At 40.4% G+C, this 14,709-nt stretch overlaps 1 protein-coding gene across 3 annotated transcripts in view; it reads left to right on the forward strand.

The window, feature by feature from the left end:
• Nucleotides 1–495: 495 nt before the first annotated feature.
• LARS2 (leucyl-tRNA synthetase 2, mitochondrial) overlaps nucleotides 496–14,709 on the forward strand; it is an 89,544-nt gene continuing 75,330 nt past the window's right edge. For 2 of the 3 annotated variants that reach the window (XM_082304787.1, XM_082304788.1), the window contains exons 1-3: nucleotides 496–582; nucleotides 4,152–4,402; nucleotides 6,242–6,370. In XM_082304787.1, the coding sequence (XP_082160913.1) occupies nucleotides 4,169–4,402; nucleotides 6,242–6,370 (363 nt within the window). In that variant the 5' untranslated portion in view covers nucleotides 496–582; nucleotides 4,152–4,168. Of the gene's footprint in view, nucleotides 583–4,151; nucleotides 4,403–6,241; nucleotides 6,371–13,580; nucleotides 13,708–14,709 lie in introns of those variants that run through there. The other variant, XM_082304789.1, reaches the window with a different exon arrangement.

A 14,709-nucleotide genomic window follows, 5' to 3' on the forward strand; every position in this document is an offset into this window, starting at 1 on the left:
CTTGGTAAGCCCTCGTAACGTGTAAATGCAGCGTATGTACTCTGTCTGAGGTGGGGTCCTGTTTGGTCTTCTAAAACGCATAACTGTACCTAAAGCCATCAATTAGAACGGTTGCTACCAGGCTCTAGTAGGTTAGTAACTGCCGACCGCTGCTGAAATTCAACTTTCGCCCTAGATTTCGTAGGGCACGTTTCCCACGCCGGCTGCGAGGGGATCCCGCCGAAGCAGGCATGGCAGCCAGCTGGCCTGCGGAAAGGCTGCCGTTCCGGAGGGCCGCGCTTCCCTCCCGTTCTGCCTAAGGTGAGGCTCAGGGCTTAGAAACACCCGAGATACCCTGCCGGTCTGTCGGCTTTCAGACCGCTTGGGCCCGGCAAGCCAGACGCCCGGCTCACTCGCCCGCGGGGAGAGGCGACCCCGCCGCCCCGCCCCTCGCCACAGCCCCCGCCCCTGCCGGGGGCGGTGCCCGGCGGCGCATGCGCTGTGCGGCGGCCGGCGCCAAAACCGAGACCAATATGGCGGCGCCCAGGGAGACGCAGGGAAGCTGAGGGCGCGTGAGGCGCAGCGGCGGGCTCCCGCGCGCAGGTAACGGTCCCCCGGCGGCAGGCGCGAGCGCGGGGCTCGCCTCCTGTCAGCCCAACGGCTCTTACTGCCGCCTGCCTCTGCTCCTCCTCACGCTCGCCCCCGGGCGGCCTTCGCCCCCGGCGCCTGCAGCCGTGCGCCCCTCCGCGCCTCCCCTCGCCCGCTCTGTTAGCCTCGCTGCCCGCTCCGTGCCGCTGCCGGCGGGGCAGCCCCTCGCAGCCGGCTGTCCCAGCGGCCCTGTGCCCCGCAGCCCCCCTCCCCACGTTTCCCGCCTCGCCGTGACTCCTCTGCCTCTCGCTCTTTGCCGCTGAGGGAGCTGCCTGCTCCCGTCCCTGCTTCTCTGCCAGCGGGCCACCCCCACAGGGCTTTTGCTAATAAAGTGTAGGGGGAAAAAAATGTAGGGAGATTCTTGTTTTCTTTTCTTAATTCAAATTGGAGCTTCAGGGAAAAGAAAGGGATTTGACTGCCTGCCTCACTTGTAGGGTGAGTGAAACGTGCTGGCCCTTACCAAGCCATTTGTACTACCTTAATTTAGTAAAGGCCTCCTCTCCTGTGTGCTTATTGCATCTTTTCAAAGCAAGGTTTCAACTTTTCTTCCTTTGTCAGTCCAGCCCCTTCCTCCCTTCTTAGCACACCTTGCAGAGCTGGATAGTTTGGGCTTGTAGCGTGCTCCTTGAAAGACCCGCACAGCACTGGGCTGGGCTGCCCGTAACTGGGGTGAGGAGGGGCACCCTTCTTGTCCTAGTCCCAGGCACGCAAGCCTGGAGAGGCAAAACCACTCAGGGCCACGTCTCTTGCACGTGCTACGTGTCCTTGCTCGGCCCAAGGTGTGACTTGCTGACCATCGCATCTTGTGCGTGAGGGGGTCTGGGAGCAGGAAAGAGGTGGCAGATCTCTTTCTCATCCTGGAAGTCCACGTGTTTAAACGAGCTTTGCTCTAACGCTGTGTGACCCAGGCTGGGGCCCCTTTCCCGCTCGCATCCGCCGCTCTGCCCCCTGCTCGCGTGACCTGCAGGGCCTGAGGGCTCCCAAATGCGCCCTGGCAGGCGTGGCGTTGGCAGGCGGGCTTCTCTGGAGCTGTGCGCAGGCACCGGGTCGAGCTTGTGTCTTTCCTTTCCGTCTTCAACGAAGGGATTGCATGTATGTAACATTCATGTTGTAGAATATATCTGTATTGTAAATCAGCAGTGCTGAAAGGGGCCTACTGTAAGAAAGGGAAGTGCTCCTTTCTGTTGTAAAATGAATTGAAATAATAGAAATAAGTAATAAGGAAGTAAGTAAAAAGGAAATAATTCATAAAAGTAAGCAAAACTGTGAAGTAATGAAATATTCTTGCTAATTTTGAGCTGAGTGAAGAAGTCTAAGGTTATGGAGGGGGAGAAATTAGGTGTCTCCTGAGTAGCTCGTGTGCACCTGCACTGGGAATCCTGAGGTCAGTCCTGGATTTGTTATTATTACAAATATGAGAGATTTTAGAGATTAGCAACAAAAAATTGAAGGCGCTGGCATGACTTATGTAAATGAAAAATGTTGGAAAGAGCCTGTTTGATAAGTAACAGAGAAAAGGTGCAATTCCTTAGATATGTAGTGATGCAGGCAACGAGGGCTCGTGTATGCATAGGTGGTGAATGTTAGGGAAGTATAACTCCCACTAGCTATACTGGGGAAGTAGTTTAGGTGGTATAGGAATTGCTTCTACTGATAATGTTCCTAACATATGGGAAATAAATAAATAAAACTGTTTCTTATACAGAGTTTCTCTACACAGAGATTGTAACTCTGCAAGAAAAAATATGAACTGACTGAATAGTTAGCCTGGTGCAACAGTCAAGTGTATAGGCCAGAATTTGAAAAAAACCCAACCACTCCACACAACACACCACCTCTCCTGTCCTGAGTGACCACCATCACAGATGGAGCCCGGAGTCATAGACTAAATGAACTCAACGGACATTTTGTGGACAGTTGTGGGCATTTTACGATGTTTCACAGGGGTGCTCTGTAGGCCAGGGGAACGATACCTGTGTATCAAAGCATGGGAAGGGGGGTGGTGGTTAATGAGGATGTATTGGATAGTGTGGGACCTGAGCATGACGTAAACGGTATGGAATAAGGGGTGGAGAATGTGCTGGTTTTGGCTGGGATAGAGTGAATTTTTTCCATAGGACCCTGTATGGGGCTATGTTTTGGATTTGTGCTGCAAACGGTGTTGATAACACAGAGATGTTTTCACTACTGCTGAGCAGTGCTTACACAGAGTCAAGGCCTTTTCTGCTTCTCACCCCACCCCACCAGCGAGGAGGCTGGGGGTGCACAAGAAGCCGGGAGGGGACACAGCTGGGACAGCTGACCCCAGCTGACCAAAGGGCCATTCCACACCATACAAAGCTGGGGGAAGAAGGAAGAGGGGGACGTTAGGAGTGATGGCATTTGTCTTCCCAAGTAACCATTAAGCACGATGGAGCCCTGCTTTCCTGGAGATGGCTGAGCACCTGCCTGCCGATGGGAAGTAGTGAATGAATTCCTTGTTTGCTTTGCTTGCGCGCATGGCTTTTGCTTTGCTTATGAAACTGTCTTTATCTCAATCCATGAGTTTTCTCACTTCTACCTGATTCTTTCTGCCATCCCACTGGGGGGGAGTGAGCGAGTGGCTGTGTGGTGCTTAGTTGCCAACTGGGGTTAAACCATGACAATAGGAAATACTGATGTAAATAAACAAGATTTTTAAAAAAGGAATTAGGGGTGAAGATGGGGAAGAAATCTCAGCGTAGGGTTTTTTTAATGCTGTATTTCCTACTGTAGGAAGTAAAATCATTAAATATCCTATTGAGACCTATCCTGAACTTGTGGAGTATTTGATCTTTCTCACATCTGAGTAGTTTTATTTTAGAAGACTCACTCTAAAGTATATGAGGAGTTCTTTTAACTGGATTTTTAGTTGAAAGAGAACTGGATTGCTTTTTTTGCTTGATTTGTTAAATTATATCTTGTCTGAACAGTGTAAGTTTCTCGTGTAGTTCTTGCAGAAAACTATACTGAGGAGGAAGCCCTTAGCAAAATACTCGATTTAGAATATCTAGTTGAAATCTACTAATTATAGTCATCCTCCCCCATCTCTCTTCAGTGATGACAAATTTAGTAATTTTACAGGATAATTTCATGCAACTTCCTCTTTTCCCTATTTTCATTCTAAATTGTTGCTAACACCCCGTTAGCCATCTTCTTCTGTTTGGTCAGTCAAGTTTCTTGAACCTTCAATTGACTAATCCTGCAATTGACTAATCCTGCTTTTATGGGAGAGTGAATACAACAATTGTATCTTATTAGAGAAGGAATCTTAACAGAACAGTTTTGTTCTGTGCAAGGGCCACAGTTAGTTCTCTTGGCTAAAAAATAAATGCTTTTATAATTCAAGCACGTGGGAATAAAATGCAAGTACCATGGAAAACAGCCAAGTAATCTAAATCAAGCTAAAATATGTTTCATAGCTACCAAATTTCTGTATGATCATAATAACCACTGAATTCCTGTTATATATTGTAGGCTGAAATACATATTTTTGTCTTTTTCAGATATCATAACCTTAAGAATGGAGTTGGTTTGTCAGAGAGTTGGCACTTGTTCCTCATGTTTGAAGAGGCAACTAAATGGCTTCCTGGGATCAGTTAAATGGCAAAGACGACTGGTTCCTGCTTGTGTCAGAACTATTTACAGTGAGACGGGGAAATGGGAAAAAAGCTATGGGTTGGAGACAAGAAAAAGAGTCGAAAATTGGTGGCTCCCAAGAATAAAGGATCAGTTCTGCAAAATTTCAGAAACTGATGTAAGCATTATGAGAAATTTGGAAATTACATGTTTGATATTTTTGTTTTCTCAGAAGGAAATTAATTGAAAATTACTTAGTATAGTTGGCTTATAATGATGAGATGCATATTACATTTCAGAGAAAATATTTTTATATGATAGTAGATGATTAAAAACAGTAGATGAAATAGGTGGAAAAATAATAGAAAATCTTGAGGAAAAACACAATCAACAAAGTATGAGCTTGTAAATGTAGGAAGTGTTTAAGTAATCAATTCTTTCTTTGTATATTATACCACATTTAGGCATTAATTATTTAAAGTATTAAAAGAAACATCTTCTACGTTCGTAACTTTTGTAAGCAATTAATTTTCTAAAGATCTTGTTCCCAATGGTTATGACAAATCTATTACACTACACACTGTGACTCCTTAAAATCTGTATTAAGGGAAGATGATTTTTTTAAGAATATTTTCTGGTTTACAGTGTCTTAGAAATAATGAGTGACTTGCAGAAAAAAAGTTTTCCCATGCAATAAAAGATCTCGAAAACAATTGTAATCTTGGTCTCTGACTCTTCTTGCCTTCACAATTATGCTCAGTCAAGTAGGCGTAAGAACATTTTTGTGCCCCTTCATGTTTGTTTTCCTAAATTGTGTCCCCTCTCCAACAAAAAATTGATTGTATCAAAGTGTTGAAGAGAGAAACTTACTTTTTCTGCGGAAGAAAACTGGGGTGAAAACGGTGTGTATGCATACATGTAGCAGGAAAAGCATTAATTTAGCTTGTCTTGTGTCTAGATATTAATTTGTCTAGATATTAATTTAGCTTGTGTCTAGTTATTAATCTGACAATACATGTATACATAGGTATCATATATATATCTCATACATTGTATTTTTAATGATATTTTTGTTTTATCCTTACAGTTGAAGTAAATTTAATAACATCTCATATTAAGAGGCAAATAGTGTATAGCGCTGCAATAAAGTATTCAGATTATTTCTAATTTTGCTGTTATTGGACAAAAGCGATAGTAATATTTGATAAATGTAAATAGTTTGGTTCAGAATAGTAAAAGTTGTCCATATTTTTTTTGTTATTAACATAAGAAAAACAATATAGGAACTTATTAAGCATGAATCAATGATAAATTCAATGGTAATCAAGATGTATTAGGAATAATTTATGAGAGAGAGATAATGTTTGATTTCTTTGTAACTTTTGTCAATTTACTCAGACCTAACTAAATGAAATTTTTACTTTCTTTTCACTATACAAGATACTGCTTGTGAGATGTCTTTGGATCTGAGCAGACGTAGTGGAACTGAACAGTTTCACTTCAGTGGATGTTCAGGCAATTGCAAATGATTGCGTTAGTCACTCAGAGAGTTACTGCAGTTCCGCTGACAAAAAGCAACTGGCCCTGAGTGAGCTCCATGTTTGTTGTAAATACAAAGTAAACCACTAATGTAATCTGTCATGTTTTCATTTTTTGGTGGGATGGGTTAGGAGCACATAGATAATCAGTGACAGATGCTATAGCAGGGAATCGTGATTTGTTAAGCTGCAGTTATGTTAATATATCTTTTGTTGAGTAAAAGTCAATTAAAACCAGTTTTCAAGTGTTATATTAATACCAATATAAATTGATGACATGGCAGCAAAGTCTGGTAAAATATCTCCATTTACAGCCCCAAAGAATTTGATCCTAAGAATTTTGTCAGTGCTCACTTGGATCAGTTCCAGCAGAACCTTCTGTCTTTTCATGGCACTGTTGAGTTTATAATGTGTGCATGTGTTTATTCAAGTGAAGTGCTAACTCATATAGTTACAACTTTCTAAAATTTTCTTTCTAGAAATCAAGACCAAAATTCTATGTACTTTCTATGTTCCCATATCCTTCTGGAAAGCTTCACATGGGCCATGTTCGTGTCTACACCATCAGTGATGCAGTAGCTCGGTTCCAGAAAATGAGAGGAATGCAGGTAAGAAAAGATCGGCAGTAGGACTGGGGTTTTTTTTTGATGTTTTAATATCACGGTTGGTCAGGAAGTTGATATTTTCCAAAATCCATGAAGGTGAAGGCTTAGTTGGAATATATGCTACGAATACAGAGATAATAACCTGTGGAGCTTTGAATATTGAAATTTGAGACTTTTTTAAAACAGGTGGTGTTCAGAACTCACGGTTGATAACAAATCGTTAGAAGCTATCTCAAATGATATGGCTGATGCTGTATCAGCCACCAGAATCTATTGCTGTAGGGAACAGTGTCGATGAGACGTGAGCCACACCATTTCTGTGAGAGGAGACTGAAGACCCTACTGTCATCGAGGTGGGAGAGAAAAAGGTGTAGCTGGCAAGAGAAAAGTGAGGCACCACAGAAATAGACTCCTTTCACCACTTCTGCTCCTGACAAAAGGTTGATGTCCCTGGTCAGACTTGGAGGGGACATCCTGCTCCTCTCTGCCAGCTTGGAGGGAAACCCCTTCTCATGACTGCTGTAAGTCAGCTGCACGGGGTCCCGTCACACGTCATGCCACCGGGGTGTAACTGTAAAAGTTTCTGTTCTGTACGGGCTGACTGCTTCACTTGCGTGTTTCAGCCTTGCTCCTACGTACGAAACACTGTGTTCTGAGGGTGCAAGTCTACGAAGTAGGCTAAGACTAACTACTTGCCACATCCATGAGGAGAAATCCCACTTTCCCTTCCGTGTTCCTTTGTTTCCCAGTCCACCCCATGCCTGCCATAATTTCTCCCTTGCTCCGTTCTCTCTCTCTGGTAGGTAGAAGGTGTAGATGAGAGCCTGGTCCCTGTAGTCTACCGGTGGGATCCTAATTGGTGTTCTGCAGTAAAGACTGGCGGGCAAAATTTGAAGGATGTGAGGAAGGTGTGGGAGAATTGTGGTCTGAGTGACAACCATGCTAAGGGGGAAGAAGACATTTGGTAGGGGGAAAATGTTAAGAATCTGGGAAACAGTAGGAAGGAGGAATATGGAAAGAGAATACCCAATTTTAGGGTAGGGAACAAAAGGACAGAAATAGCCGTAGGCAAGAATGTAGGATGAGACTTGGAAAGGAATTCTCTCTAATGTACGAGAGAAGGAGCAGTTCAAGAATATAGGAGTCAGACCCTCAAAAGATTACAAAGAAGATGAAATGGAGAAATAAATGTTAGTTGCTGGTTGTGGTACTAAGTGCAATATCCTTCCTACAAGTGCTGCAGAAGTGTAGTGTTTCCTGGATTTATCACCATCCATGAGACTCTTAAAGGTATTGTCACTGAATTATTCAGTGTGCTGCCTTTCCAAATACTAGGTATTTTATGCCAATGTTGAACATACCGTGCACTAAATATGTGCTGTTGCTTTACAGAAATGCATTCTCATGCTTTTAAAATTACAGGAAAAAGAAATAACTACCTTAGACTTTAAATGAGAAAAAAACCTCAATGTTCGTTGTGATACTAACCTTTCCTAACTCCTCTGAATCACCGGAACTTAGATCGCATTAAAAAAAAGTGAGCCAACTGGGCTCTTGAAGGGACTTTTGATTCTTGCTTGATGTTAAGACCACTGGAGATGTTATTTCAGGACATAACTAATCTGTCGTCAGTAACAGGGGAGATAGCCACTAAATTTCTGTTCAGAGAGATGAAAACATGCTTCCTCTTCTACTAGCTAAAATAAAGTGAAGATAATTGTCTACATCCAGTAGGATGCTGTAGGTGTTAGCTTTTAAATACAAGGGAAGTAAGCATCTTTAGTAGAAACCTTTGGAGAAAATGAAAAGATAATATAATGCAATGAAATACAAGAGCCACTCTGAAAGCCACATGATTGCCTGTTTTTTCCAGAAAAGTTTTGAAAGTCTTCTGAAGTTTTTAAATCTTGCATTTCAGCTTATTTTTACATTTCAGGTAAAAATTACTTTGAAGGGTATTAGAGTGCCTGTAGAACGTGCTGAATTTCTATAAATACGTGTATCTTCTGTTGTGTTAACCACTTTGAACATCTATTTGTGACTAAAGGTGGGCAGCCAAAGAATTTAACCTTCATATACGATTGAGAGACATTAAAGATCTCTCAAATGATTTTCGTAGTATGTCAGATTAAGAGTTATTGTGCTAGTGAGGTACATTAACTTGCTGGAACTTATATTTACCTTTAAAAACTTTTTCTTTATTAGCCATGCTAATTTCTCCATCACTTAGAATTAAAGTCTTTATAACTGATTTACTTCTCACAAATAATTTATCAGCCACTAGCTGTTTTCTCTGGCCATTGTCACAGTTGTCCAATCTGTTAAAGTATTCTTTATTGTGATGGTTATCGGCTATGACATGGTTATGTCTTATCATACACAAAATTTGATATACCCAAGAAAAATGTTTTTCCCTGTATTCAGGGAATGCCTGGAATTCTTTGGTACATAAAAAGAAAGAATGCTTTAGAAACAAAAAATATTAGTGTGCATAATTTTGAAGTTATTCTATTGATTTTTTTTATTTTTTTTATTTTTTTTTTTTTTCTGGAAATTCAGCTTTAATATATTGCGTGTTTGAAAGGTCAGGGACTGCTAATTTTTCCCAAGTCAAAATTCTAAGTGGAAGTAAATGCATTTCAGGTATTCAAGGCAAGTTTAGGATAAGATTTTTGAGTAGTAATTGCTTCCATCATTTCCAAACTAACAAAAAAGAAGAGTCACTGAAGATAATCTTAGGAACTATGTTTCTACATATAGAACTGACCTTGGTTAGCAAGTCATAAAACTGTGCTAGAAGCAATACAGGTAGGTTGAAAGTGTTTGTAAGGCAACGAGGAATGATGGGCCATTACCATGAAAAATACAGGCAAAACCATTCAGACTTAACAGTTCCCAGGGAAAACTTCAGACTACAATGTATGTTTGTTGTCCTATAAACAGTGAGGGAAAATATCAGGGAAAATATATGGTGTGCACCTAGTTGACTAGTATATATGGTTGAGTAAGAGAGTAATGTATGTTGAATAAGGTGGAGATATTTTTCTTAGAGAATGCCATCATGAGAAAATACTAAATTAGTTTCACATTGATTTAATCTGAACAGGCAAGAATTGTCTTATTTGTTATAATACTTAAGTAAGGATAAGCTTGAATGCCTTTATAAAGGGATTAGAGCTCCTTTAGGAAATTGGAACCGTTCTTTGGAATGCATTTGTGTAATTTCTTCATATTGGAAGTAGTTTGAAATCATAACTGGGAAAGTGTTAAATAATTTGGATGCTGTTTTTTTGTTTTTTCTAAAATGGAACGTTAGTATTTCATTTTTCTAGCTGGAAAGGATCTGATTTTGTTTCAATTAAAATATTCTAGAGAGGTAATGCGCACTGAAGTCTACTGATATTTGCCAGAAACCTGTACTTCCCCAGCATTTTAAGTGGGAAAATAAATATTTGTTGCACTTTTTTTCCCCCCTTGTTTTTGGAAGAAATACTGCTTCAACATAAAGCCATAGATGATACTGGTGACTAATGACACTGAAAATGGGCAATCAAACAGATTACCTAATGAGCCTTTTCTGCAATACGCGACTGGCTGGCCGTTTATTAAATGGCGTGCAGGGGTGGGATTTAATGCGAGTGTAACATCACAATAGGCAGCCACTTTTTCAGCGTACTGATGAGTGATAAGCTTCGCAGAGTGTTCTGTACGAGGTGTGTGACTGCGTGTATTGCAGTACAGAGGTAATCACCAGAGGTGTGCTGATACGGGGCCAGCACACTGATTGTGCCGATGGGTGGTGAAGTCCCGTTTGTTTTACCTGAAGATCTGACCAGTGAAGCGTTGTCTTGTTCCAACACTCCTCAAGTGCCCGTAGGCAGCGCACGGGAAACAAACTCTGTCATGTACTTGGATTAGGTTGCTGGCTAAATGATTTGTAGAGTACATCTGTGGTAAGATAAGTTGTTTACATTCTAATTACTGAAGATGAGGTTCGAAGTCTTTGCGTGGGAACTGTAAACCACATAGATTACTTAGCGTGAATGCAATGAGCTAGTCTCTTTCGAAAATGTGTTAAGCATAACATTTTTCTTGAAGTGCAATTAAAACAATTTTTGTGTATGGAGAGTTCTAGTCACAGATCGTATTACGAACATATTTCTTTAAAAATGCTATGAAAAATTAATTTATGTATTTTAAATTACAATTTTGTATCTATTAGTAAACCAATCCAGAACTAAACTGTGAAGTTTCTGGTTGTGTTTTCTCTGTAAATTTACATGCGTGTTGTGAACTCAAATGTACGAGTTTTGTAAGAAGTTAAGAGATTTCCTATTCATTATTTGAGAGTGCCATGTACAAATTATAGGGATATTAATGGTGATTTTCACCATGGCAGATTTCCGGTCTGCTGCTGCTTGGGGAAAAAATATTTACCATTGCTTTATCATGCTATCATTATCATGTCTTTGATAAATTCCAAAGTGGATGATTTGTGCCTCTGAGAAGCCTGGGAATAATTCCCTTAGCAATCAGTAAACAGGGAATGATTCAGTTCAATAGTTCCTGTGATATCTTTTTAATAAAATTTTTAATTGTAATTGATACCGCAGCGAGGCTGTCATATGCAAGTTGTGCTGAAATGAGAATGATCACGGGACAATTCAGGCTGAAATTCCTGTACACTAGGATCAGCTTTCTTGATTTATACTTAAACTACTCCTGATAGATGGGATTGGAATATTGTCAGTGATATTTCCACAATATCCCAAAATGACTTAGAGTGTTTTCGTTTTATCCAGAGCTGCTTTTTTTAAGTTGGATGTATTTTCATTAATTGTTTTTCCTTTCAGCAGTGAATCTTAATACCCCTGAAATTGCAGAAGTGAATGGTATTGAAGAAAGACAGACAAGTTTAATTTGAACTTTATAATGAATTCATCAGTAGGATGAATTATTTCAATACAGTTCCATTTTCCAATCATCATTAGCTGCTATTCTCCACCATTTTTTTGTGTGAGGCTGTTGTGTCCTTTTGCCAGGTTATTTTCTATGGTATAAACCAAGTGAAAGTATTACAGGTATCCTGTGTGAATTGAGTCTTATTTAAATTCAGTTTTTCAGTAGCAAGTACGGAAAGTGTTAATTAGCTCACTCTGTTTCATTTTGAAAGAAAGAGAGAGAAAACGAGATATTATTTTAAATGCAATTATGTTATACAAGAATGTGTGAGATTAAGGAGGCGAGTGACACCTTTGTTTTCTAAATGTTTGTAGTAATGTGTGGATGTAGAATAATTTCTTATATTTTATATCTTGTGAGAACAAGAAATAAATGAGAGCATTTTATAAGCAGAGTTATGTTTTGATAGAAATCTGTGTGGGTTGATTATTTTTTAATTTGAAAGTGCCTTATCAGAATGCAAATATGCAGCATTCTGTTGTAGAGAATCATTGAAATAGTCCTTGCTAGAATGTACACACTAGTTAAAAATTCATTATTTTAATCTATTTCCAGGTGTGCCTTGTCTGCTTGGGTTTTTTTTGTGTGGTGGTGGTAATTTTCAGCTGTTGTATAACGGTGTTTGTTACCTAGTACGCTTAAAAGACAATCTAGGCTGCATTCAGGTGGAGGCCTTGTATTTAAAATGTGTTGTATCTGTAATCTGTCGATCTACAAATCAGATTTTCAACATGTTCAGCCTAATCGTAGCAGCCAGTGGAAGGAGCAGTCGTCCTCTCCTTTCCCCTCTCCAACCGTGTGCCCTTACTGCCTCACTTGTGTGTGGTTGCACAGTTGCGAGATCAACTGCAAGGAAGATGACAGAAAGTTGCCGCTGGAGCCAGGGGTGTTTTCTGGCAGCTGGAACTCGTGACCACGGATCACCTGTGTTGTCAGCCTTTTTTGGTTAGTTCACGTTGAGTGTGTCATGGGGCTGTAACTAGAGACAGGAATGTAGACTTTGCTGTATTGATTCAAATCACTAGTCTGTCAGCTAACCTCTTCGTTTTCATTTCTAGTTCTCTTATCACGCATTCTCTGAAACAAATACATTTATTTACAGGCATTTTTGACACTGGTTCTGGTGTCTTTCTTAAAATTTAGAATGCGTCAATCTGGATGTAAGATACGTCAGCTCCCTGGTCAGAGTTTTGAGGCATACTGAGCACATCAGGAGAGCAAACAAGTTCTTTGTTTCCTTACAAACATTAAGGAAAATTCACTGAATCGTCTGTCCTAGTTATGTTGACGGAGGCAGAGAACTGAGTGTTATGAGATCATTGTCAGCTTTGTGTTACATAGTACCTGCTGATCTCGCCTACTAATGTCAGTGTGATGGGCTGATTGTTACGGCAGTGAATAAGATGAAAATTCTCTGAAAGGAAGAGCTGAGATCTCAGAAATTAATTAATGGAGTTACTGTGTCTTCCTCTGCTTCGTCCCACAGTCACATTAAGAGCTCTAGCCATCCTTAACGACAGATTTTTGACCATGCTGTGAAATGATTCTTACAGCGATGCCTCGAGATAATACGAAGGTCAGAGTCTTTGGGATCTAAAATGTTTCAAGATGCAACTGTTTTCCTTTTTAATAATCTGCTCCTGAAAAGGCCGCTCAGTGTGGTAGTTACCAAGCACTTTGTTTCCCCACACACTAATAAATCACTTCCTTGCGACTTCAGGTTCCTGTGCAAAACATAGTATACTGAGTGGTAGAAAATGCCAGTCTTTCATAGTTGATCCTGCCAGATCATGTGAACTTCTGAGGATCTTAAGCCCTCTGTGTTCAAGACTAACCTAGTAGTTTTAACCAGGAAGAGTTTACCTGTCTCCTTCATCGTGAAGACCAGAAACACACAGCTGCCTTTGGAGACAGTACTGGCTTCTGCTGTCTTAGAATGACTGAAACTATAGCCTGCCTTCTTTTACCAGGTATAGACATCCTCGGACATATGCAGGCCTCCTCTCTCTACAAGATATGCTCATTATTTGTTTTTCTTTCTCCTTGCAGCTTACAGAAAATACTATCTGTACAGAGAAGCGATGCTTGGAAGAATGGTCACTCTAGTGAGCAGAATTGATCCCTTAGTTGCATAAGGTTTAGAGGCTGCTGTCAGAACCATTCGAGTCAGCTTTCAAGAGAGTAGATGACTTCTTTTTCCTTTTCTTCTGCTCGTCTGTAATGCTGGAGGGAGCAGCCATGTTTTCTGCTAGCCTATGACCAACCCATCAAGGAGCTACAAGGAATACCCTTTGGTCTTCAAAATTGCTTTCTTCCTATTTTTTCTTTGTTTTGAACAGTTGAACTGTTCCTTTATTCTTTGTGCCAACTTCTGACATGTTAGTAGTATATTTTCTTCTCCCCTTCCATGTCTCTTGAGATTTTTGATGCTTTTCAGAACTATATAGTTAATCTCAGCCTTGTGTTTTATGTTGGCTAAGTAGAGTTAAGATGTAACTCCAAGTGCCGCGTGGAGACCGTGGCATTTTAACTGTAGATACGTAACATACATTCCAGCCAGAAGCAGCTGACCTATTGTTTAGACAAATGCATTTCACAAACCTTTCAAATCCATTCAGGGTAGAGAAGTAAAAGAGACAATAAACTTGAAATCGTTTGCTAAACCACTGTGCGTGTTACATTCATCTCTATAGCAACTACATAAATAGATCTATCCTGGAGATTAATTTGAGGATATTTTTAATGTCTCTTTAAATTCAGGTTTCTGATTGAAACTTGAATTAGCGTATTTCTTCAGCCCTTTAACTTGAGGAATGCTGTTGGTTGTTAAATTGAACTGTCTTTTGAATGTGATAAGTGAATACACTGTATGATATTTTTAATATACATGCTAGAATTGGGAAGATCTGTGTGAGCAGATAACTCCTGCTAGTGCTGATGGTACAGTGATAAAATGTCGGCACATTAGCTGTCTGGAGCATCAGTCAGCCCTTTTGGGGAGCCTGTAGCTGGTAGTGAAACTGTTCTTCCCACATCCTTTTGCTCATGAGCGTGAGGAATGAGATTATGCCTTGCTTTTGGCTGCCTATCTTTATCCAGGAGACCTTCAGAAGCCAAATTTTACAAAAACTAATCAAGAGTAGTTTTTTTCAGTCTCATCTAATGTGCATCAGCTTGTAGTAAAAGAAGGCATTTGTAGGGATGCAAATGTAGGGCATTTGTCTAAATAAACAGCGTTTAAAAAAATATGCATTATACATGAAAAAAAAAAAAAAATCTGCTTTATTTCATCATTTCTGTCCAGAGACAGGTGATCAGCAATAGTAGTGGTCAAAAAGAGCTGAGCTGAAGAAACTAATATTTTAGTGTGTCCTTAAAAA

The sequence above is a fragment of the Platalea leucorodia genome (assembly GCF_965183815.1).
Source record: "Platalea leucorodia genome assembly, chromosome: 1".
NCBI classification, from domain to species: Eukaryota; Metazoa; Chordata; class Aves; order Pelecaniformes; family Threskiornithidae; genus Platalea; species Platalea leucorodia.